The sequence below is a fragment of the Haliotis rubra genome, unplaced genomic scaffold (genome assembly GCF_003918875.1).
Source record: "Haliotis rubra isolate DU_JTF1 unplaced genomic scaffold, ASM391887v1 Scf253, whole genome shotgun sequence".
Classification (NCBI taxonomy): Eukaryota; Metazoa; Mollusca; class Gastropoda; order Lepetellida; family Haliotidae; genus Haliotis; species Haliotis rubra.
In genome coordinates this window covers 1,080,524-1,106,328 of record NW_025766592.1, presented here as the reverse complement: position 1 = coordinate 1,106,328, position 25,805 = coordinate 1,080,524, and the positions used below count along the sequence as shown (strand labels likewise).

At 37.7% G+C, this 25,805-nt stretch overlaps 1 protein-coding gene across 1 annotated transcript; it reads right to left on the bottom strand.

The window, feature by feature from the left end:
• Positions 1-194: 194 nt before the first annotated feature.
• LOC124279617 lies at positions 195-25,805 on the bottom strand. The gene is made up of 12 exons (XM_046715460.1): positions 25,666-25,805; positions 18,505-19,071; positions 16,352-16,438; positions 13,893-14,002; positions 13,174-13,293; positions 11,452-11,528; positions 9,964-10,101; positions 8,615-8,694; positions 7,026-7,191; positions 5,325-5,531; positions 944-1,105; positions 195-275 (listed from the first exon to the last, which is right to left on the bottom strand). The coding sequence occupies exons 2-12, from the start codon at positions 18,983-18,985 to the stop codon at positions 209-211; spliced, it is 1,695 nt and encodes a 564-aa protein (XP_046571416.1). The 5' UTR covers positions 18,986-19,071; positions 25,666-25,805; the 3' UTR covers positions 195-208.

Genomic DNA, 25,805 nt, shown 5'->3' with positions numbered 1-25,805 from the left:
TGATGTGCTGGACCTACCTGACACCCTGGCCAGTACCTGACACCCTGTCTCTGTTCCTGCCTGGACCTGTTAATGATGTGCTGGACCTACCTGGACACCCTGGCCAGTCTCCTGTTCCTGCCTGGACCCCGATGTGCTGGACCTACCTGACACCCTAGTCTCCTGTCTCCTGTTCCTGGACCTACCTGACACCCTCTGGACTGTTTGTTCACGATGTACACATACTGGATGTCATGGATGTTCCACACAGCGTACGACGACAAGCTGGGTCAGTTCTGTCTTAGCTTGGAGATGTACATGACAGATGTCAGTAAGTTCCACACAGTAGAGGCCAGTTTGATGATCTTCTGACCAATACCTTACAAATCCATATAAACAAACCTAAAGTTGGGAACAATGAAACCAAAAGCGGAAAGCCGGAACCAACCCATTTCTAATACATATGAGGAGAGTTGTCTCTGCAGCAGGCCCTCTTCCTAAACACAAACTGCACTGAGCAGCCATTTTAATCACCCAATCCCCATTTAGGTACCAAACATTAAACATTTCATCTTGCTCTAATGCCCGTCAAAAGGCATCGTGGGTAACTGACAATGGTAATTACCAAGTGTGTGTGCAAGTTGAAAAATAATATGAGCAAAAGCACAAAAAGACATCTTTGCCACCACAAGCATTATTCCAGCAAGTACAAGTCATGTTAACAGGTGTGTTACTTTAATGTGGTAGGAAAGCTTGAAGTGATGCAGGTCTGAGAAGTTCACTATGGGTGAAAACCACAACCACAGTGTGGTGACAAGCCTAGAAACACGATCGGGGCAAAACATATTGATCCACTATCACAGATTCCTGGTATGCTAAAGGGACACAACTCTCCACAGTAAATTATGGTGCCTTAGATGACTGGGCCACCCTTGACCCCAGGAAAGGAACTAGAGAAACTGACCGTGTTGTGTAGACCCATATCTCCTGAGGGTTGATCAGCATGAAGACCACGCTGAACTCGCGACTGTAGCACACGCTGAGCACCTTCTGCAGCGGGGAGATGCTGGGAGGGGGCAGCACCGTTGACATGTTCTTCTGATTGCTGCGGGCAAACAGCCGCAAACTGGAACAGATAGATTCACCATATCCAGTGATTTTGTGGAGACAACTGGCATAAAGACACGTCAGTTATGGGCAGGGCATTCTTTTATAATATTACCAAATCTGAAAAGTTCATCTTGGATGGCAATATCAGGCAATGTCCAAAATATTTAACCCATCTAAAACCCAGACATGGAGAAGCTTAGTGTGTTCTTCTACTGTGGTTTGTTACACTTTCTCTGCTGTAAGGACTTAAAGGTCACATAAACCCTAGGGGGTACAAATACATAAATCACTAACTGGCATCGTTATAAATGAAACCCCCGTCATTAAAACTACTCATTTCGACCTTTAATTGACTTAAATCGACCTTTTTGACAACAGTGCACAATTCTCACCCGCGAACGAAATTTCAACCAATCAGAGCGGCGCGCCTCTGTGACGTCATATGAGGAATAGCTTTGAGAGCCGATGCAGAATTCATCTACATTTTAGGGGGTAAATTATCGTGTTTACAGGCTTGTATAAACCTGAAATCGTGACAATTGTTGTGGAAAATGAAAGCTATATGTCCTCACAATCTACTGTCATTTAATTTTGTCTCCTGCTTTGCCTAGTTTCCTAGTTACAACTTGTTTTCATAGACGATTCTGTCAAAATCGATTGGTGTCGTTAGGCCCTATTTGTATAATGACTGATCCAAATTGATCCCATTTCTGTGTTGTTTTACCTCGATATTTAATCATGTCATGTAAAAATCTGTTTGTATTCTCAAAACAGTGTCGGCCCATAAGTTTTCACATGCAATACAGCAATTAATACTCCCTCGTTGTAACCCGTGTTAGGTGGTATAAACCTACACATGTTATTTGTCATCATTCACTTGATGGTCAGTTAATGAATTTATAACAGGTATAATTAGTGGTAACACACTTAGATTACCCGACAAAGGTTCCCATTTGGCATTTCTTGTGTCTGGAGTAAATATTCAACATTATAAACATCGATCAAAGGATTAACCGATAACACGCTGATTGATTAATTACTTTTATCTTACACAGCGGAATTGTCAAAAGGTAGTGTTTATGTATGTAGATTTACTAATCTATACTGAATACACTCTGTCGTATTCGGTGTCTGCGTAAAACAACGTCCTTCTTTCAAAGGATTAACCGGCAATACATTGATTGATTGCCCATTATTGGCTAACTAAATTACTGTTTTTAAAGAAAGGCGGACATTATGCAATTAGTTGCCAGGTGTGCTATCTTGGGTGACCAATGAGACTATACACCAATACCTGAAAAGATTTATCACTTTTTAGGTATATTAAACTGTTAAAAGACACATCATTTGGAACAGTTTGTGGATATTGATGGATACATTCCTCGAACAAGGTAATGGCCTGATATTGTTCCTATAACTTTAATCTGTTTTAATTTTAATATTTGCATTTTGTTTTTATTCATTTGTCGTAGCATTCAACAGAATCATTGTTTTCGCCGTGAAGTGTAATGAGACAGACAACATGCACTAAGGGTGTGTCGCGAATTATGATTCACATTGGCAAACTATAAAATGTCTAGATATTACAGTTCTGTTATAAATTCACTATAAGTATCAAGCAGATCGTCTGCTTTTTATTTAGTTTCAAAATGCATACAAGTGTGATAATAAACTAATTAGGATTATAAGACCAAATATAAAGACGCACATTGACTAGTATCTACATACTGGTGAGTGGACATTAACCATGGGAATGTAGCAAGAAATTTATCGGCGCAGTATTGTGACTTGACCCCCACCTACGGCTTCCGTGGAAGAAATCGTTATGTTATAAGTTGTGTCATGCAAAATCCGTTTGGTTATGATTCCAATACATATTTAACAACGAGTAGAAAGTAGTCTTGATTTTCTAACTTGATGAAAACAAACTATAATCTCATTAATTCTAACAGATTTTTTATTTTTAAAATGGCAGCGCCTCTGTCGGGAACATCTGCCAGTCTGAGGATAAATGGTATTTAGGTTTGTTTTCACGAGTTATAAAATCAAAACTACTTTTCTACTGGTAGTAAAATATGTATTTTATTGATGGCCAATAGGATTTTGCATGACATAGGCGTATATCATAACAATTTCTCTTGTGGCAGCGGCAGGTGGGTGTCAATATAATACTACTTACAATATTATTGTTATTTCGACCACAACCTCACTTCCGAGGAAGAAATCGTTATGTTACAAGTTGTGTCATAGAAAATCTTTATGGTCATCAATCATATGCATATTTTACTACAACTAGTAAGTAGTTTTGATTCTTTAACTTCCGTGGAAGCGATCTGAACACAAGTAAGATATCGTTTCAGGCTTCCACAACGCCGCCAGCACTCACAAACATAACCCATTTAGCACGAACTGCGGGTCCTGTGGAAATCTGTGCATGGGGACACCATCGCCCGACCCTAAATCTGACCAAAAGCACGATGTGCTGGGGACCTGACACCCTGGCCAGTCTCCTGTTCCTGTCTGGACAGCCTGTTCACGATGTGCTGGACCTACCTGACACCCTGGCCAGTCTCCTGTTCCTGCCTGGACCTGTTAATGATGTGCTGGACCTACCTGACACCCTGGCTAGTCTCCTGTTCCTGTCTGGACTTGTTCACGATGTACACATACTGGATGTCATGGATGTTCCACACAGCGATGCGACAAAAGCTGGGTCAGTTCTGTAGGAGAACGGAGATGTAAAGAGTGACCAGTTTGATGATCTTCTGATAATGCCTTACAAATCCATATAAAACAAACCTAAAGTTGGGAACAATGAAACCAAAAGCGGAAAGCCGGAACCAACCCATTTCTAATACATATGAGGAGAGTTGTCTCTGCAGCAGGCCCTCTTCCTAAACACAAACTGCACTGAGCAGCCATTTTAATCACCCAATCCCCATTTAGGTACCAAACATTAAACATTTTCATCTTGCTCTGATGCCCGTCAAAGGCATGCGTGGGTAACCTGTCAGTGGTAATTACCAAAATGTGAGTGCAAGTTGAAAAATAATATGAGCAAAAGCACAAAGACATCTTTGTCACCACAAGCAGTACAAGTCATGTTAACAGGTGTGTTACTTTAATGTGGTAGGAAGCTTGAAGTGATGCAGGTCTGAGAAGTTCACTATGGGTGAAAACCACAACCACAGTGTGGTGACAAGCCTAGAAACACGATCATGGCAAAACATATTGATCCACTATCACAGATTCCTGGTATGCTAAAGGGACACAACTCTCCACAGTAGAAATTATGTTGCCTTAGATGACTGGGCCACCCTTGTCCCCAGGAAAAGAACAAGAGAAACTGACCGTGTTGTGTAGACCCATATCTCCTGAGGGTTGATCAGCATGAAGAGCTTACACTGAACTCTGTCTGTGGCACCTTCTGCTTGGGAGATGAGAGGGAAGCAGCACCAGTGATATTTGCTCGACATTTTTGGCCACTTTTACATCGCCAAAACAAAACGGTATTAATTAACCACAAGTTTTTAAAGAATAAATTCGGTGTTCCGCATAAGACTAACCACAAATCTTTCATATGTAATGGTTAAAAGAGTAACAAAAAACAAAGTTTAGTGGTTCTTTAATGACATCTCATTGGACAAGATTCTCATTAGTGAAAGCCCTAAGATATACTAGCAGCAGGTGACAGCAAGAACCTTGTCCAGGACCACTTCAAAATGTCTTTCCCTCCCAAACCACTAGACTAACTCTCAGGACTTACTGACTGCATATCAACTACCATTCTCTCCATGGACCATGTTTCTTTCCCTCTAAACCCACCAGACATACGTTTAAGACATGGTGACTACATCCTAGCTGCTTTTCTGTCCAAGGGCCACTGTCCATGTTGTTACTTCCAACCCACAAGACAAAATCTCAGGACTTAGTGGCTAATCTTACCTGCTATTCTCTCCAAGGACCACTTCCGACAGTGTCCAAACCCAGGAGACTTCCCACATGTCATCATATCCCAATTGCATAGATCGATGCTCATGCTTTGTCGTTCACTGGATTGTCTGGTCCAGGCTCGATTATATACAGACTGCCGCCATATAGCTGGAATATTGCTGACAGTGGTGTAAACTAAAATCCCTCACTCACTAATATCTATCTCCAAGGGTCAATACCTGTGTAGTCTTTCCCACCCACCTCAACAATTTCACTCCCAGGACACGCTGACCACACCTCACCTGCTATCCTCTCCCAGAGCCACGATCCGTGTCGTCTTCCCCTTGCAGCCCACCAGACTCAAATTGGACAGTTCGTTTCTGGCCAGACTCCAGAACTGGTAGAAGTAGTTGAGAGACCAGATGCTGATGTTGCGAGCTGTGCTGATGTAGAGGAGGTTGTCATCAGTCAGTCCCATCCACAGAACTCCATCAGAGGACACAACCAAGCTACAACAACACTCCACCAGGTCATTTTGACAGGAATTAGGACAACAACATAATAGTTGTACATGAAACAACACATACAAAGATAGATAAGATTACACATCCCTTTAACTCCTTGCCCTGAGTGATTGTCTAAACAAAGAAACTGAAACATGCTGAAGATGACAGGTGTCCATGAAACATTTGTGACGTGTTTTGAATAGGGGTGAAACGGTACGCTCTTACCATGGTACGGTATGTATTGCGGTACAAGGCCTTCGGTTCGGTCTGTTTCGGTTCGGTATATGAGATATGATCATAATGCAGAAATAAGAGCCAAATCTTACATTGTTTGATAACATCAAAAACAATAACCATAATCTTTGTTATTTTGAATGAACAAAACTGTCATTTTATGACTAGATAGAAATGATAGTAGAAAACTGGAAATACCAAATTTTGGATTGTATTACAGCATACCGAACTGAAAGCAAAATACTGCGGTTCTACTAATACCACGGTATATCATTTCACCCCTAGGTTTGAAATGGTGAGCATGCATAAACATTGTGCTCTGGTATGCATAGGTAACAACAACATAAGTGACAATGACAAAGAAGTATTTGTCAGAATAGAAATAATTATTTCTAAAGTTAAAGTTTAAACATTTATATTCATATCGTTCCCAAGATCAATGAACAACATACAGTGAAACCTGCCAACACCAGCACCTGCCTAATCCGGCACACTGTCAAAACCGGCATAAAATTTTGGTCCCGCCATTTTACAACGATATTATGATCATTAAAACATTGTCTAATCCGGCACCTGTCTATTCCGTATTCCAGCACGACTTTCCGGTCCCAACAAGCAATTTCAACACTGGCTAAACCGGCATGGGTATGATCGGTCCAATCGTGGACCCATAATCCAATACACTAATTAATCCTCTCTACACCGGCACCTGCCTAATCTGGCATACTGTCAAAACCGTTGAAATACGCAAGAAAGATAAATGCCAGTGTATGAAAAAACACTTAATATTTACACCTACGCTATGTCAAAATATCATGTTGTGTATTGTTTCAATTCAAACCAATCGAACTTAAAGTTTTTCCATTTCTGAATATTTGTGATTAAAAGATTCTTGAATAATTCTAAACGGAATTAAAATTTGCAACGCAGACAGAATACCATTCATGGATTCTTAACCCTTCACTGATTGGCCCATCTGTAAATAGGGACCAATCATTGGTGAGCAAGTGTGGTCGAAAGCTTCGACCATCAGAAATAATTGCCGGTAAGATTGACAAGCGTAAATGGCAGCCATGTTGGAAAATGATTGTCACTGTCTAATCCGGCACCCTGTCTAAACTGGCATTTTATTTCGGTCCCGTGAGGTGCCGGTTTAGACAGGTTTCACTGTAAATGCCCAAAGCACCAAAACGTTACACTTTGACATGAATACTAATATGCCATAACGCCTTATTTTCAGTGTAGCGAGTGTTGACAGCCCACCTATAGAGAGCGTCCATTGTGTCGAGTGACCACATTCTGACTGTGCCGTCCAGGGAGGACGTGATGGCTATGGTGGAAGTGTCGGGGTGAATCAGGAGGTGAGTGACCGCTCGAGAGTGACCACGGAAAGTGTGTACCAGACCACCTCTCAAGCTCCACACCTTCACTGAAATACAGTTCCAGCAGGTAGAAACATGGCAGGAAGCCTTCCTAACATTAACCAGGAATTGCATTACATCGAAATGTAGAACTTTATAAGTTTCCGACTTTGTTTAACTGCTAAGCTGCTATAAGGTTAAGATCTTCCAATTTACTTTCTTTGGTAAACCAATGCTGAAGACAGGAAATTACACACACTTGACTTGAATACTATTGTGCAAAGAACATTCAGTAAGATAACAAAAATAGATTACAAAAATGTCAGTATTGTGCAAAAGTGCCTCAAGATTTTGCAGTAAACTTAAACAGTTCAAGAACATATATACTAAATCATGCTCTTAGTCTTGCTACACATGTGCAGGTTGTGGAAACATATTTTGAAGGAACAAACTCACATTTAGACATAAACCATCTCTGTGTGAGGGATGTCAGGACATATTCAACAAGCATAGCAGGGACAAAATGTTTCCTATTTCATCCCATCAAAATAGGTTGGTTATTTAGTAGGAATGCCACGATACATCGATACATCGATACATTGATACTTTTTCTAAGATGACACAATTATCGATACATTCAAAACTGTATCGATATTTAGTTTTGAAAGTATCAGTTTAAATATGTTTATGTATCGTTTCATTTTGCAATTGTATCAAGTTTTTTGATGTTATGAGAGTTATAAAATGATTATTTTTCATGCACAAAGATGGGAAATTAGAACTTTTAAATCTCTGAGAATACAAAATGTTGATCTTTTCATGGACAATTATAAACTATGAAATATATATGTTCAAAATGTAACTAAATTTATACAAAAATAATGACGCGAAAATAGGGTATCGTGATACGTATCGGTTCATGAAACTTATGTATCGTGACATCCTTATTATTTAGAATTTGTTTCACCTTAATTTCTATGGAAAGTGATAATTTGCGGTATTTCAGAAGAGGGCAATACTTAGATGGTGCAACTCAAAGTGGAGGGGGGACCTTAATTATATCAGAGGATGATATGACATGAATAAGGACACAGCTCTATTCTTCAGATCAACAAAATTACTGAACTGACTAGTTATTCATTACAGGATGAAAATGTGTCATGAAAAACATTCCATGTATTTGAAGGGCATAGGGGTGGAGGTGCGGGTCACGTTTACATATTACATTAGAATAGATGGGTCAACAAAATATAAGACCAGTACTGAGACCAATTTTGCCAAAAATGAAACAGTCCAAAGACCAACTTCACAGCCCTTTCCAGCAACCAGTGGCTAAATTGTTTATGTGCTTGAAATGGCAATAATGAAAGTAGACCTGTTCAAATATTACTTGGTGGAGCCCGACCGTTTCTTTCCTGGAGGGATCACCATAAAAACCACAAGTTTCATCAGTCACTGACCATGCTGCTTAATGATGATGTTGATTCTTACCCTCAGAATCCACAGATGCAGTTACCAAGACTTTAGAAGCTACAGAATACTGACAGCCTGTTATAGACATGGCATGGGCTCTGGAATACAAGGAAAAACATCATAACAATATTTGTAAATGTAAGAAAATATCACTGCCATTATTACTGTTACCATGATTTCTACTCATATGCCTTTCGTCTAAGCTTTAGATGACATGAATTTGTGCACACAATGGTTATAACTGCAAAAGATGTTATGCTCGATCACAAATGTGAGCATGGTGAGATTCTCTCTTGAAATGCTTCAACACTGATGTAAGACAGTAAACTACATTCATTAAGAACATGCTTATGACATAATGGACAAAACAAACTTTATCTGGGGGGCCTCGTCCACTTGCTGTGTGTTTTAGTCAAAATGCATATTATGAACTATGGTTACAATGAACTAAAACTATTAGTCCTTTTGCTATTACTACATGTATACAATGGAATCTGTCAAATCCGGACTCTGTGTAATCCGGTTTTCTCCATAATCCGGACTACTCTCTGAGTTACGGCAAAATTGTTCTTAATTTATCATTAAAGCATGCTTTATAATCCGGACTCTCTCAATTATGGATAACAGAGTAAAATAACAGTCCTGAGAATCAACCTGCTATGAGAACAACGCTTTGTAATCCGGACATAGCTGACTAAAATAACAGTCTGTTGAATAAACATCTCTGTTACTTCTGTTCACAATGGTTACTGACTGAAAACAGTGCATTACGTGGAAATTTACAGAGGCAGAAGCAGTTCATGTTAACAGACTTTTTCAAATATGAATAATATATTGAGTATAAATAAAAACACAAAAAAGAATGAATCAAGTTGTTGGTTGTCCTTAACAAAGGGAGGTAACTCACCGTGACAGTGAACACGGTAACGGACAAAAGTTGTCTAATCCGGACTGCTTTACAATCCGGACAAATGAGTCGGTCCAGGGCCAGTCCGTAATAGACAGATTCATCTGTATATATGCTCTAGTTTACAGTACATTGGTCTGAACAGCATCAAGTTCTCGCTGTAGTGACCATCAACACTGCTCGTCACTACAGATAACAAAGCACTGTATAGTTTCAAAGATGGTTAAAGGATTCTCAGGACATTGCTTCAAAGCTGTTTCCAACATTTCTAGATTGAGAGAGTAAGTGAAGGGATGAGTGCATAAAACTTAGGATCTCTTAGCAAATCTTCCCCCAGGAGGAGCACCAAGAATGGTCTTCACAATGGTACCCATGGGGGAATCAAACCTTAGTCGACAGGAGGATGAGCAAACACATTCACCACTAGGCTACCACTACGCCTTCGACAGTGTATACTTACTTGGAGAACTTGAAGAGTGGCTTCCCCTGCATGTCATACGCGTGTAGATCTGTGTCGGAGCAGCAGTACAGGTGGTCCAGGTTGTAGTCAATGTCCACACGCTTCACCCAGCTCCCTCCAACATTAGGCAGCTCGTACCTGCAACACGCCAACGTTTTAGAAGAAAACATCTCAATGAAGGACATGATCTCAAAAGTCATGATTAGATTGCATGTGGGGGCTTGTTCAAAGCTGCCAGGCTGTCATGCCTCGAAATAGCCCCACAGAATATTCATGACTTCGAGGACTATATCCAACTTAAACCAAAGTTTCATTCAAAGTACATCATAAACTAATATCTGCCAAATATGCACTTGCATATATACTGGAGGGTCGTTTTTAGTTTTTGTTTATGAGTCAAAAGAGTCATGAGATTTTGTTCACATTACATCTGCACATTATAAATCTCTGACTTTGTTTCACAATGTAACTTAATGTTCATATGTGATATTCTGTAGTGGACTGGTACTATTATTAGGTAATAATTTCCAGTCATTTTGTAATTTTGTCAAAACTTGGAAGTATATTTGTCAACAGCATTGAAATACACAGATAGTTTTCTTCCAAGAATTTCTTTGAGAATTAAATCATATAAAATGTCGGTTTGAAATTAATATCACAAATTCTGATATTCTTTCCCGGAATCGGTAAAAGACTCTGGACTCTGTTGTTTGTTGTTTAATGCCACGCCCAGGAATATCCCAGCCATATAATAGTCTTTAAATAATCAAGTCTGGACCGGATTTCAGTGACTGACGTTATGAGCATCGATACACACAGCTGGGACACAATGACATGCAATCAACCAAGACATCAGATTGAACACCCTCTCCATTTAGTTGAGCCTAACAACAAGCATAGCTTGCTGTGGATCTAGGTTCTCATACAGAATCCCCACTGGTTGATCTATTCTAAGAATATGACAGCATTGAAATTTGTTGAACTTTCCCCCATCTTTAGGCCAGACCAATTTTATTTCTTGTTTTATGGATCCGCCGGTCGTATTTTTTCAAGAATAAGAAAAAAAACATATATTAATTTTCCCTGCTCCAAAAATAAAATCCTCATGTTTTTATTGAAAAAAAATGTAAACTTATTGTTTTTTTGCCCCATATACAATTCATAACTTGCCAAAAACAAACTACTTTTAGTATGCAAAAGGAATATTACTTTGACTGGTGCTTTTTATTTTTATTTCCCCTCCTGGCTCTAGGTTTTCTGAGGACAAAAACCCGTAAAACAAGAAATAAAATTGGTCTGGCCTTAATGAAAATCACAATCTTCCAACATTTCACAAAATATTGTTCATATTATTTCTGAAACTAAAAACAACCGTATTACCTTTATTCCTGTCATGTAATTTGTTGAAGTAACTCAGCATAAACTTATGTAAATGAGACGACAACTGAATCTGTAAGTCATTAATATTGATGAGGCTGATATCTGTACCTGAGGGTCAGCCTAAAATTTGCCAGCGGTTTGAGCTCCATAAATGCCTTGGCTGCCACTTGATGGAAATGCCACACCTGTCGAGGAACAAAGCAATATCATACATAGCCATATCCAAATAAATATTTTGTTCATAGAATTCTGTAAAATGTGTCAGAGAAAGCTACTCAGAAGCCTTGAGATTTGAGGATGAGGGTGATTCTCTTGTTGGTTTCCACAATGCCCCAATGAAACCAGATATATTTGTTGTTTTGGCCAGCAGTCAGCAAAACAGACATCTCAGTGAACATAAAATTTAATTTTACTAAATGAACACTTGAATATGTAACTCAGTTTCCTGCAGACATACAGACCACATTATCTTCTACACAAAACATGGGATGCATTTTGAATGTATCAAAACAGTGGCTTTATATATTTTACCATTTGTTTGAGAAGACTAGGATGAGTAAATTCTGTTTTAAATGTGCTGTGAAAGTAGATTCAGAATGATAATGACGTGGAAAATAAATTCAGACATGCATTTCCATGAACTACATTGTCCAGAATGATGGATCAACAAATATTCTTTAGAGCATGTCAAATCTCAGACATTTTGTGTACAACTGTCATTTAAGAGCTGGGACAATATGCTCTCATCACTGCGGAATAAGGGAGCCTGACCTTTCAATCCCATTATTTGCTTCTTACATAAGTGTGTGCCGAATCGAGAATAAAAACTTTGTATTCCATTTATGTATTGGTGTATCATCCCAACAACCATCAGGTTTTACTTCTGATTCATCTTGTGCACCTCATTACACAACAGTAAGAGTGAATGCTCCACACAGAAGCTGTATATCCCAGACAGTCTCTCTGTTGTTTGACTATCCTATTCAGTTTAGTAGCCTGTTACCACTAGTGGTGGTCTGGTTAATTGAAATGATCGCAGTGACTAAACAACCAAGCAATTGATCATGTTTTCTCATAATCAAACACAAACAATTTTGGAACGCGTCTTTGCATTTAACAATATTTTTCACAAGGTTGGTTTTGTCTGTGTCAATAAATTTAAATTTCATAAGCACTACAAGCTCATTCCTGGTCATGATTGAATTTATCTTAAAGACTCCAGGAAATTTATGTTCCTAACATACTTCACAGATGTGCAATTTGCAAAAAAAACCCAAAGAACTACATGTTTTTTCTCTATTTTTTGTGTGCATTAACAAACATAACAAGATAATTTGATAAATGACGCTAACCAATTATTTTCAATGATTGATTGGTTGTAATGACCAATCATCAATTATGAGATTTTAACCAATTCCCAACACTAGCCAGTGCTGAGGACCAAGTCTAATCCAGGTACCCAGGGTTAATAAACACAGAAGAAGACAATCCATTAAAACACTACCAACTACATGGAGTTCAGTCTGACAAAATGATGTCACTGAAATTTATTTTAAAATACACAACACCAAAAGGGTAGGATACAGGTAAATTATTTTTTTAGCATTAAATTTTAACTCAGCATTACAGATTTGGGGTCGCAGCAATGGGATGTCATGTCAAGGCATTGTCACAAATAGCTCGTAGCTAGTGGGTTATCCTCCAAATGTATTACTAGTACTTGTCATAGCTACAAAATAACATCAACAAAAAATTGTGAAATTAATGTGTAAATTCAGCAAACACAGTCTGGATTGATCATTCTGATCAGCTGATAAATGTTCTACTTACTTTTGTTCCTCCAACTCCTCCGGTGATCAGCTCATCTCGGACAGGGTTGAACAACATAAACAACACAGAACTCAGGTCTGCACTCACAGAACACGTCTCCACAAAGTCTCGGTTCATCACCTGGACGATGCAGAACAGTAAATACAATATTCTGGAGACCAGACAAAAAAGTCTGGGGGTTTCTTCCAACACAAAAGCCCTTGTAGGAATCAAAATAAATACACACAAGTTTAATTTTTCACTTTCTGACATTTTGGGTAAACCATTAAAATTAAAGCTTGTCCACTAGCTTGAGACTACAAAATTGTCCTGAGGACTAGTTAATTCAAAGAAGGTTGTCTTCACTGGCTAGCAGCATTTGAAGGCTATAGTTCTAGGCCCCGTTCCTATAAGGTGATTTAACTCCCATACTTTAACCAGACTTCTCGATCGCTTTGAGGAGCTGGGCCCTGAACCATTTCTCAAGGCTTCATTTTTGCTTACAATTAGAATTGAATAGCACTGTCAAAGAATATATAGGCACAGTTGATATTTTTGTCTCCATCAACCAGGTCTAGGGACCAGGAAATCTTGTTGTCATCTTGACTAGTGCCGTAAACCTGACCACAAATTTCCAAGGTTTGAGTTCATTGATAACACAAGAAAATACATTGGTCTTGCATCAAGAATTATGACACAGATTGTGCCATGTGTCATTAGTATTGGACAATCTGTCTTACCTTTAAACTAAAATCTTTTGCCAGTGCAAAGTAGCAGTTGTGTTTCCTTGCATACACCAGGTGTGTTATGAGTCGGTACTCGTACGTCGGATAGGTCAAGGCTTGAGTCACTGAAATATAACATTGTCTTATGTCATTGTCTCTCACATGTCTTTATTTTTCTTTTCCTAATAATTAAATTACATATTTATACAATCAAACTTTGTGTACCCCTCTCATGAATGTATTCCCAGATATAACATATGTTACATCTGGCCACTTTCCAAATGGCATTGTGTATACATAGCTTTCATGTAGCTAATTTACACTTATCAGAGGGGTACACAAAGTCAGTCATCTAGATTTTCAGTTGTCCAACTTCCATTTTTGTGGCAGCAGCAATGGCTGAGTGGGTTAGACAGCTGACTTTGTGTGTTGGCGATTAGGTGCCTGACTCTGAGGGTGTGGTTTGAATCCCAGATGGGACTCAACCCGAGAAAAGTACAAGAATCTACTTTACTGAGAAAGTGTAATCTAAAATATGAAATATGTTACATCTGAACACTTTCTAAATGACATTTTGTATTTATGTTTCAAGATGTTGTTTATTGACTTAAATACAGAAAACCCTGTACTTCCAAACATACTGAATATCTGACACATGAAGCTATGGATGTACTCTTGTACACACTTGTACAAAGTGATCTTTGCACTACAACGATCACAACTCCCACACTTCACCAAGGGCTTACGGTCACCGTAGCGCTCAGATCACTTTGTGCAAGTAGATCCTGGACTGTGTCAGCTCCCTGTATCACCATGACCTAGCACTCTAATGATCAGGTTAATAGGAATGAAATGTGCATGCGTCAATTGCAGTGCCATATGTAATCAATGATATTGACAAGTGTAGATTACAGTCTCCACCACAGGATAATGCAAGTGCTCTACTGACACCTCTTATCAAGCTATGCAATGTACACCCCATTAAATATTTATCTACCTGATGTGGTTTAGGTGTGAATTATCTTAATACCTTGAAGTGGTAAAATAAAGAAACATATTACATGGGGGTAAGCGCAGTAGTTGGAACAGTGAAACAAATGCACGTGCGGTACGTGATGAGCGTTAACTTCAACCAAAACTACATGTTCTTGGTGTTTCATTTAATGTGCATAGCCCCTTGTAATACAAACCAATAGTAGCGATTTGAAACTATGATCGTTTGTTAATCAACTTTTATCCTAAGCTGAATATAATTCTGAGATTTAAATGTTCAATTGGCAAGGTAAAATTATGAGGATTCGCAATCTTAACTTCACTTTATTTGATTTACCTTTTTGTTTAAAGTGAAATTCATCGGTACATTTTCACTGCAAACAGACTATAGGCATTATTATAATCACATGATACTCATGTCAGTAGGATCTTGTGTGACAATCGTAAAACACGTCTAGGAGTGAACACTGCCCCATGATTCCCATTGGGCCTCATCTGTTAACTATGTAACTGTTTTGTGATGTATGTATTTCAGCATTAATTCATTATCCTGCTGTTAATTGTACGTTTGATTCCCCAAATGAGTACAATGTGTGAAGTCCATTTCTTGTGTCCTATGCTGTGATATTGCTGGAATATGCTAAAAGTGGCATTAAACAATACTTACTCAGCATAGAGATAATGGTAAGCATGGGGCTGACAGCGAGCATTAATCGACGATTAAAGAAATAATGCTGTTAATTGTATGTTTAAGTACACAAGTCACTTACAACAGATTACACAACTTCCTCTTATGAGAAGGGGTGACTGTCAAGCTTTTGAGCCTTGTCAAAGCGAGACCCAGGTTTGATCCCCAAATGAGTACAAGACTGATTAAGTCCATTTCTTGTGTCCTACGCTGTGATATTGCTGGAATATTAAAAGTGACTATATATAAACCAGATTATTCTGATTAGTATAAACCTGTTGACAGGTTAACACACTCTGTTTGTTTTAACTGGAATAAACTTGAAGCAGTAAAGGGAACTGCCAGTTCCACCACACACCTTCATCTCCTGTGATTTTATTTTTCAAATTTTTTTAAAGCAGCACTCAGCAATATGCCAGCTGTGTGACAGTTGTCTGTAAATAATCAAGTCTGGACCAGACAATCCAGTGATTGACATCATGAGCATCTATCTACACAACTGGCATACAATGACATACATCAACCATGTCAGCGAGCCTGACCACCCAAACCCGTTACTCGCCTCTTACGACAAGCATAGCTTGCTGAAGATCAATCCTAACCCAGATCTTCGTGGGTCTCTTGTAAGTAAGCAAATGGAAGAACAGACAGACAAATTTTGGTTTTCAACAAAATTGGATCAGGCAGTCATTGCTGTTATCATCAACCACTGGTTTATCACAATTACTTACAGTTGCCACGACTGATGTGGCATAACAAACAAAGTAACAAACGTACAAATCAACAAACAAACCTCTGGTGTCCACAGCATCCCTCTTCCAGGTGATCACCCCTTTAGCATCCAGAATGATGAACTGCCTCATCCTCCCGTTGTACGACACTGACAGGGGAGACAAATGTAGACTTCAACTATGTCACATGATCATTTCAAAGTCATTCTTGTAGTAAGTGAACCGGACAAGTCATTAAGAAATCTCAATTATCATGTTATCCCATTTGCTTTGACTTGAAACTATTTATCACTATATGAGCTTTGAATGATTATGGCGTAAGGTATGAGGAAAACTATTTCAGACAACTGGAAATGTCAAGTTTTAAAATACAAATTTTTAAATATTGATTGGAGTGAGTGAGTGAGTTTAGTTTTACACGGCACTCAGCAATATTCAAGCTATATGGTGGCGGTCTGTAAATAATCAAGTCTGGACCAGACAATCCAGTGATCAACAGCATGAGCATTGATCTGCACAATGGGTAACCGATGACATGTGTCAACCAAGTCAGCGAGCCTGACCACCTGATCCCGTTAGTCACCTCTTATGACAAGCATGGGTTACTGAAGATCAATATTCTAACCTGGACCTTCACGGGTAAAATATTGGTTGGAAATGACACACAAGAATATTCAAAATAAGTGAAAAAGGTCCATTTTACAATGTTAAGGTAAAATCTATATAGAAACAGGTCAGTACATTCTTTACCAGATGTTTCTCTCCTGAGAAAGTCAACGCATATCACAGTTTTACTCATGTGCAGGTATTAAACAAAAATCCTTCCATAAATTCTCTAAAATCAACCTTATTGACATATTTTAGCCTTATGTTTACATTTAGTGCAGAGATGCCAACCCAAATTTAGCCCAATTAGTATTTTGGCCAAAAACTGATGCAAAAATTAGTATATTTTGGCCAAAATTAGTATTAACCTTTCCAAAGAATTTTCATATTTAATAAAGAATATATAGATATTCTAAGAACTTGTTAATAACATTGTACTCAGCTCTGCCTTATAGCTGGAATATTGCTGAGTGTGGCGTAAAACTAAAACTAAACTCACCTAAATCAGTAGTAAGTATCCACATATTGCTTGATACTGAATATAATGTGGTTGCAATTTATTGTGTATGGTACATATGCTATTGATAATTTAATTTAATGTATTTTTTTAAAATTTGTATATTTTTACTGCTATGGTAGGACTACGCATATTTTGTGTTGTTGTTTTTTTGTAGCGAATACGATAAAATCGTATGAGTTGGCATCTCTGTTAGTGCTGCTGTTTAAAGAATGCAACATCCAAAGCCTTCCTGTAAGTTCAAAGCATGAAATAAACAACATGCCCATGTCACACTTATTCCTTAGGATGATGAACTACATACTTATGATAGATGACTAATGCTTTCTTGTTGTCTATGCTGATGAACCACAGAGCAGGAATTATTATAAAGAGCAAATTTATTGAGTAAGGGGCAGATATGAGGTCAATATAAACAAACAAGTGGAGTAACAACAGCAACAATGCATTCAACCGCACACATCAGATTAAATGGTGGACAGCAATGCTGTTTTGGGCGATGTTTACTAATGATCTGACCTGAATACCATTCTGATTGCTAGGAAGGAAACTAGCACCTGTCAGCTTAGTCTGTCATACAGACCCTTACACAAATATATCCAAGAAAGTCCATGCAAGTCTAGAATATGTGGCAAGTCTAGATTGCCACAGTTTCGGAAAATGAAGAAGGTCTCTGGGTTCCTTTTCATTATATTTTATAATTATTTTTTATGAACAGTTTGTGTAAAATATGCACATTTTGGAGAATACATGTTAGTCTACTGTCTGCTAGCCTGGACCAGTTCCGTTGATATTAACGGTACCTGAAGGGCTAGCAGAATTTGGAACATTTTGGGGATATTGCTTAATGATGTTACTAAATGAGTTTTTGACATTCTTGATTAATTTCCATTCCTGGAGTTGCGGTGGGGTAGCCTAGTGGTTAAAGCATTTGCCCGTCACGCTGAAGTCTCGGGTTCGATTCTCCACATGGGTACAATGTGTGAAGCCAATATCTGGTGTCCCCCGTCGTGATATTGCTGGAATATTGCTACAAGAGGTGTAAAACCAAACTCACTTACTCACTCCATCCCTGGATGTAGTAATACTCACCTCCCATAATATCAGAGCTTTTCTTCCCATGTTCATACGTAGCTCTCGGCTGTATTCCATACGGAATGGAGGTAAAGTTGTCGGATATTTTCACAACTTGACCCTCGCTACTTGAAGATGACAAACTCAGGTTAGACACAGCAGAGTTTTTTCTTTCTAAATTCCTCGAAATAGTCTCCTTTATTTCTTCAAACACCTCATCAACATCCGCATGTCGGTCCATTCCTGTGTCAATATCATAATCGCTGTCTTCATCAGCGTCATACTTCCCCATTGACAGGTCATCAACAAAATCCAGAATCGATTGGTCATCGACCTCGTCAGCTTCATTGATTGAATTGTTGCTGGCATCCAGTCTGGAGGTCAGTTTCAACATGCTGGCCAGTGTAGTAGGATCGTACTGGTCACGGTCGCTGGTTACACATTCAGTCACTGACCCTGGTGGATCCTTGTCCTGGGGGGGCTCCACGGAAACAGACATATTGGTAATCTGGTTGGTTTGCTGTTTCACTGTTTTTTCACATCATTTTTCATAAATGGCTGGTGTACTTTATCCTATGGAATCATCTGTAAAGGTGAAAAATACATATATTACATGTTTGAAATTATGTGTACGTATAATGCTAGTGAAGTCAATTAAGGAACATACTGTGTCATACTTTTTGGGTTTGGTGTCTTTGTGCAAAAGAGCACAGAATTTTGGTCAGGGATAATTTTTGTTTCACAATGACAAGACGGCAACTATTTCCTCTGATAGGAACAGCAGCACAATATTTTGACACAATATTTTTTTAAAAACATTTTTCAAACCAAATTCAGAAAAAAAACCCGGAAAAATAAGTTATTTCACATCAATGGTGAGCTGTAATATAGTTTTATTCATGGATTACCAGCAAAACCAGTGATGAACAGATTTTAGAATCAGTCTTTGAGAAACACATAATTAAATACAAGCTTTATTTCAAATAGTTAAATACAATATTATCAATTACATAATTTTCCATTTGATAATCATTGGTAATTCTTTCCATCAATGATATTATGTTTATCGATCTTTTTAGCCTGCTCTATAAATTTATCTCAACAATGATTAGTGACCAAAATATTGTCCTCCTTAATATAGTGAGTCTCGTCTATCATCTAATTCTATTTTTATTATTTCATTTTGATAGATGACACTAAATTTATGTACAAATACTCCATTTTAAATAAATTCATGAATATTTTAATTCTAGTCATCATAATTAACAAATTGAATGCATGAAGGATGCGTTACATCAAATAAGAAATGAATGATTACAGCCTAAATAAGCATGAGAGTATTATGTTAGACGAACATATCATCTGTATTCCTGTCCCTGATCCATTGTTTTAATACAGATTGTTCAGGAAACTCGCATTGGAAAATTACCATTCATGTTTAACTTATTCTCAACACATACCATTTATTCTTTTAAATTATTTTTTCAAATTCACTTGAAGACTACAGCTTCAATTTTTACTCTGCATCTATTTTCAATGAAAAAATTAATGCCTTCCTTCCCCATGTGTACTAACCTCAATTCATGAATATTTCAATTCTAACACATGAAGGATGCGTTACATCAAATAAGAAATGAATGATTACAGCCCAAGTAAGCATGAGAATATTTTGAATAACACTGATAATGTCGTATTACATTCCTGTCCCTGCATTGTTTTAATAAAATTGGAAAATTATCATTCATCAAACCTCCCATGAACTTGTCAGTCTGATCATGTGACAAGATCCTCGTGTGGGAGAGCTTACACAAAACACACACAACGCTGTCTGTCCAAACACACGCAAACAAATTGTGCATGTCTCTCTGCATATATTCATAGCAACCATCGCATATGAAACATATTCCCAAACAAACTTGCTCATTTCATCTTGGAGATCATGCTTATATACGACACTGTGGATTTAAAGGCTTACATTGCACAGATACATGTGTACATTGTATTACCCAGGTCGGTGTAACACACAGAGTGACTGATAAGGTTATTTGCCAGGCAGAGGCCACGATCTCAAAATGTCTTTCAAATGGAAACAACACACATTACTAGTGATGTTCGGATGACTGAAAATAATCGAAAATCGATCGAAAGAAAGAGTAAAAATGATTATCAATTGTAAAAAACATATTTTTGATTAATCGAAATTTTGTTGTTTTTATATAACACCCTTGAATGAGTAAACTAACCATCAAATTTGACGAATATTCATGAACAAACATGCGCTCAACAGCCTAAAGCTATGTCCACTGTAAAATTTAACCACTTTTATTGTTTAATTACAATTCCAGTGTCTTTCTTGCATGTGTGCATTTCATTGCATGACAGCATTAGTTATAAAAAAAACATTAATTAGAAAAAAACTGGGGAAAAACCCTTAAAATTGGTGATTACATTGAAAATGTATATATTTCGATTAAAATCGATAATCGTTCACCACAATCCTCCAATAATCGATAGTGGATTTGGTTTCCGATTCCCAACACTACACATTACCCTATGCAGTGATAGAAATTAACATTCGCTTAGAGGCCTGAGGCGAGTAGAATTTTGTCTGGTCGAATTAAAACCATGCCACTGGTCATTCGGTGGGCAACAAGGGCATGTGTCATTATCATCACTGATTATAAAGATATGTCAGTAACACTGATAATTTTCTCTTTAATATGGCCTGCCACACACGCGTTCGTTACCTACTTTTGTTTCATTTGTAAACACATTAATCTGGAAGTTCATACTTTAGGAAGTAAGCGCCTCTGCTTGACGGGTAATGGCAGAAATATGTGGTGGTTTATTGAAAACGTAGTCACCTGCCAAACAATTGACATTGTGGATGATCTTAGGGCTGTGCTTGAAAATGGTATGTATTAACATCAAAATGTTGATATTGTACAATAAAGGTGATCATCCACAAAGATTTTGTCATTTCTATTACCTACAACTTCTAGTCATCTATGATATATAATGTGCATTTTAATGATTTTGCCTCACCATAGGCATTTGTATTTCGAGTACTACAGTTGGTTAATATACAGCTGAGTTTTCCACTGCATCGTTTGTTTTTACTGGGCAAGTAGAAAACAGCTTGGGCCAGTAAGTTTTCATGTCTACTGGCCCAAATGACCAGTTTGAAAAGAAGGATAAGTTTTATCACGGCCTATGTATCTGGTAATTTTCACATTAGTTTACTCCCCAATCCACCCAAACCCAAATACTCCAAACTACAGTTAAATAACAAACTAATTTTAGTTAGGTATAATCGTATGATTAAAAAAATGAATTATTAACCAAGTTTTGACCATGTCGACAGTGTTAGTTTGCCATAAATGTGACTAATGACCACATTATGGGGGAATAATGGAGTGTTGACAAGGCCTAAAAAAAATGTTGTGGTTCCGATTACCCAACCGACCCTTGACTTCTGGTGCCGACTCTATTTTTTTAGGTGGTATGAATAAAATAAGCTTTCAGATACCAATTTTTCCCGGCACCAACAGACATCGGTCATTCTGATAGAGAAAGTCCATATGATAGCTGCAAGCTTGATTAAATAAACAATTACACTTTGATAAATGTGTTATTAGTTTGTACTTTTCTTCTAAGAAAATATGCAATAAAAATTTAAAAATTCCTACCTACCTACCCTAAACGTTAAACAGGTGTCATCGGAACCACTTTGACTTTGATACATGACATTTTGCATATCTTGTTTTGTAAAATAACAGATAAATTGGTGTAAAAAAATTAAATCATGAATATTTTATTCTTGTGATAGCCAATAACAAATTGAATCAATAAATATGGTTCAATTCACGGAATATGCAAGTGAATCATAATATCCTAACACACACCCAGAGCGGTGGGTTAGCCTAGTGGTTAAAGCATTTTGTTTGTCACGCCGAAGACCCAGGTTTGAAGACCCAGATCTAAATTAGCGTGGATTTCTCTGGATCCACAGAAAATTTTCATCCCTAATAGCAGGAGTTACTCTTGGAGGATGACATGCCAACCGCTTCACCATCTTCTTTTGTCTGTCTCACAGTCCATGAACTACATTATTTTCCCTTCCACCCAAATGAAGTCCAGATTTTCCTCAGTTTCAGGAATCTCCCAACTCACTGGAGCTCTTTTTTAATTTAAATGGAATCATTTCCTATCAAATTTATTCATATTCAGAGACCAAGGTTTTGTCTACCTTTTCACGAGCACATGGTGTCATTTTCTGGTGACACTGTTTTCCATTTTTACAACAACGAAATCGGTTTGGGCATACAAACCAGATAGATTATTACCTAGTATTTTATATATTCTATATAACAAATACTGTTATGTCCAGATTATCTGCTGAAAAGAAATAACGAAAAAGAGTATATATCATAATGCCAAAACTTGCACCAAGATTTTCCTTGGAATTTCTGATGTCCTGGTTCAGAATATTTGCTAATAGGACCAAATGATTAACAGATACAGCATGAGCCAGACAACATTCACTGTTTTCACTAAACAAGTCTGGATTTGATCTTACCACTGAAACTAAACAGAATGCTGGAAATTTACACAACTAACACTGAAACAAAAACCTCTTAATGCTTTGGCAAAGTCTAGTTTCAGAACGTATCACACCATGCTATTTATCATTGTAAAATGTGTATTTAAACATCCATCATGAAAGTGTCTGAATGTAGTTTTGTCCATATGCATACATATGGAAAGGTCATACTTTTTACAACTAACAGTGTTTTAAATATAGGAGTTTGACAAATTATAAATTAATGACAGTAAATGGTAATACTTAACAAATTCCAGTTTGGCCATGTACATATTTCTTGGACGAGAGTAAATAAATATATGTATGGATTTTGAATAAAATTTTAAAAATAATTTTATGTGGCTACACAGTTTGACAGAAGCTCTGATCTCTGAAAAAACAAGGTAACTATAGAGCTGAAAGACATCAGTCCATAGTTAAATAAACACCAGTAGTTATGTTCCACATGATAACCATTTCAATAGTCAGTATAAAATACCACCCACCTCAAAGATAACCTGTATAGACTCTAGAAGTGTCAACACTGTGGAGATCCCAACTGATTAATGTCCGGCATGGGCTTCTCTAAAACTTACAACACTGTGAAGTGCCCCTCTCAATGCCACCTCACAAATCAATGGGTGTTGATGTATGGCTTATCAATAGAAGAAACACGATATTCACAAATGGCTGGTTTTGAAAAGACTGATGAATACAGATAAAGATCCCCACTGGCGACTAAACACAGGCTGATCATAATACCCTGCGGTATTCAGCTAAACACCAGATGGTATGCAAGGATATTCTGTACAAACATGGCATTAACTTTGTTTTTTGAGATTGTAGAGGGACTGTCTTTATACTCCTACAAAATAAAGATTATACACAGGAAAATAACGAATTAGGAATAAGGAGCTTTCATCCAACTAACCATCCATTTACTGCCATGAGATAGTAGTAATACATAGATTACAGGTTTAGACATCAATGGTCTATGTTGATGTTATTGTTTTTGTAAATAACAGGAAAATACTGACTATCAATAGCTTAAGTAAGTACTTTCACTATTTTATGTATTTGTATTTGCTACCTTGATTACAGCAGCACTTTAGCATGCATGGGCTCAGATCTTCATTGTTGCCCTGAAGTGATGAAACACTTCCCTCCCTGATACAAAACAGCCCTCATTGCCATTGTTTTATTTCTCTGACAAACTGAAATACTGGAGAGTGATATTTCTAATTAACACCAATATACATAGAACAATTCAGTCTCTGGTTAATCCCATCTGGAGTAGCTGAAGGGTAGGAGGAATTTTCATTTCCTAATCCAAAAATATTTATCCTGTTTATTATTTTGGGAGATGGAAAGATATTTAATTTTCTCATGATACTTGTTCTGGGGACACTAACTGATGAGATTGATGATTACATTCAGAGATATTACTTGTTTTTTATAAGATTTTAATATGTTCTTTTGCTCATATGGAGGTCAACGTAAAAAACAAACAATGTACACACTATACAAAAATTGACCGCCTCCGTGGTGTAGTGGTTAGTGCGTCCGCCCGGAGAGCGGAAGGTCGCGGGTTCAATCCCCGACCGCGTCATACCAAAAGACGTTAAAATATGGTACTTGTTTGTCCCTGCCTGGCGCTCGGCATTAATGGGTACAAGGACTGGTCGGCTCGGAGTCAGTATAATGTGTCTGAGTGGGGTATTCATGCTTCACTGCGGCATGGTACCTCAGTGGGCTAGCACTATAAAACCAGCTTAAGTCTGGGCTAGTACAAGCAGCCGCACATACACATACACACATGCATGCACGTCGTCATATGAGCGAAATATTCTCAAGCACGACGTAAAACCCAATTTCACCTCACTATACATTAATTAACATGTCTTTAATGGCTCATCATCAGTGCCTGGTGACACATTTGTTTGTATTTCTACTAATGTACTTGATTTTACATGTTGTTTACAGTTCATGGCATAAAAATGCTTAAATGAAAATATAACAAAAAACAAGATAACCTTGCAGCTGTTAACCTATATAGTTGCTGGACCTTAGAATAGAAAAGATTTTAAAAGACTTATCAGTCCCATCTACCTGCCCTATCATGCCCTTACTTGAAAGGAAATAAAGGTCTAATCTCAACCACAAAAGTATTTTCGACCTTGTGAATGAAAGCACGTTGCAAGTAAATTGTTTGAAAATTAACCTACCATTCCAATTAACACTGCCATACCGTGAATATAATTAGTCAAAGGCCAAGCAAATCTGAATATACTAATGTCATTGGTAGAATGTCGAGTTTTATTAACCATATAGATCAAGTTTCTATTCTTCGTAATGGATTATCAACGTGACATCATCATACGTGCGTGACAAAGTGTCTCTGTAAAACAATTTATATCGAACTGTCAATGACGTTCTTCCGATCGTTCATGTCATGCAATATAAAAATGTTATAAGACTTCCTTTTAGTTGGACAATTCATTGACAACATATTGACAATAATGTCAACATTCCGAAGCTAAGTAGACCTGCATCAATTTAAATTCAGCATAATTTCCAATTCTGTCATCACATCTTACCTTCTCTCTTTAACCCATGTCCGCAATAAACTCAGTACAGTTCCATGACCCGTAATTTCCATTAGGTAACATTACATAACATGACAGGGCCTGTCAAACACCTTGCTGGATGCAAAAGCGTGCTAGCGGTCAGCCATGTT

What these genes read in the sequence shown, in the direction of transcription:
- LOC124279617 (XM_046715460.1), bottom strand. Translation starts at nt 18,985, where the DNA reads ATGTCTGTTTCCGTGGAGCCCCCCCAGGACAAGGATCCACCAGGGTCA. An exon ending in CCACTCTTCAAGTTCTCCAA is followed by an intron (nt 8,695 to 9,963) that starts GTAAGTATACAC and finishes CTTGTATTCCAG; the next exon opens with AGCCCATGCCATGTCTATAA. An exon ending in ACAATGGACGCTCTCTATAG is followed by an intron (nt 5,532 to 7,025) that starts GTGGGCTGTCAA and finishes GTGTTGTTGTAG; the next exon opens with CTTGGTTGTGTCCTCTGATG.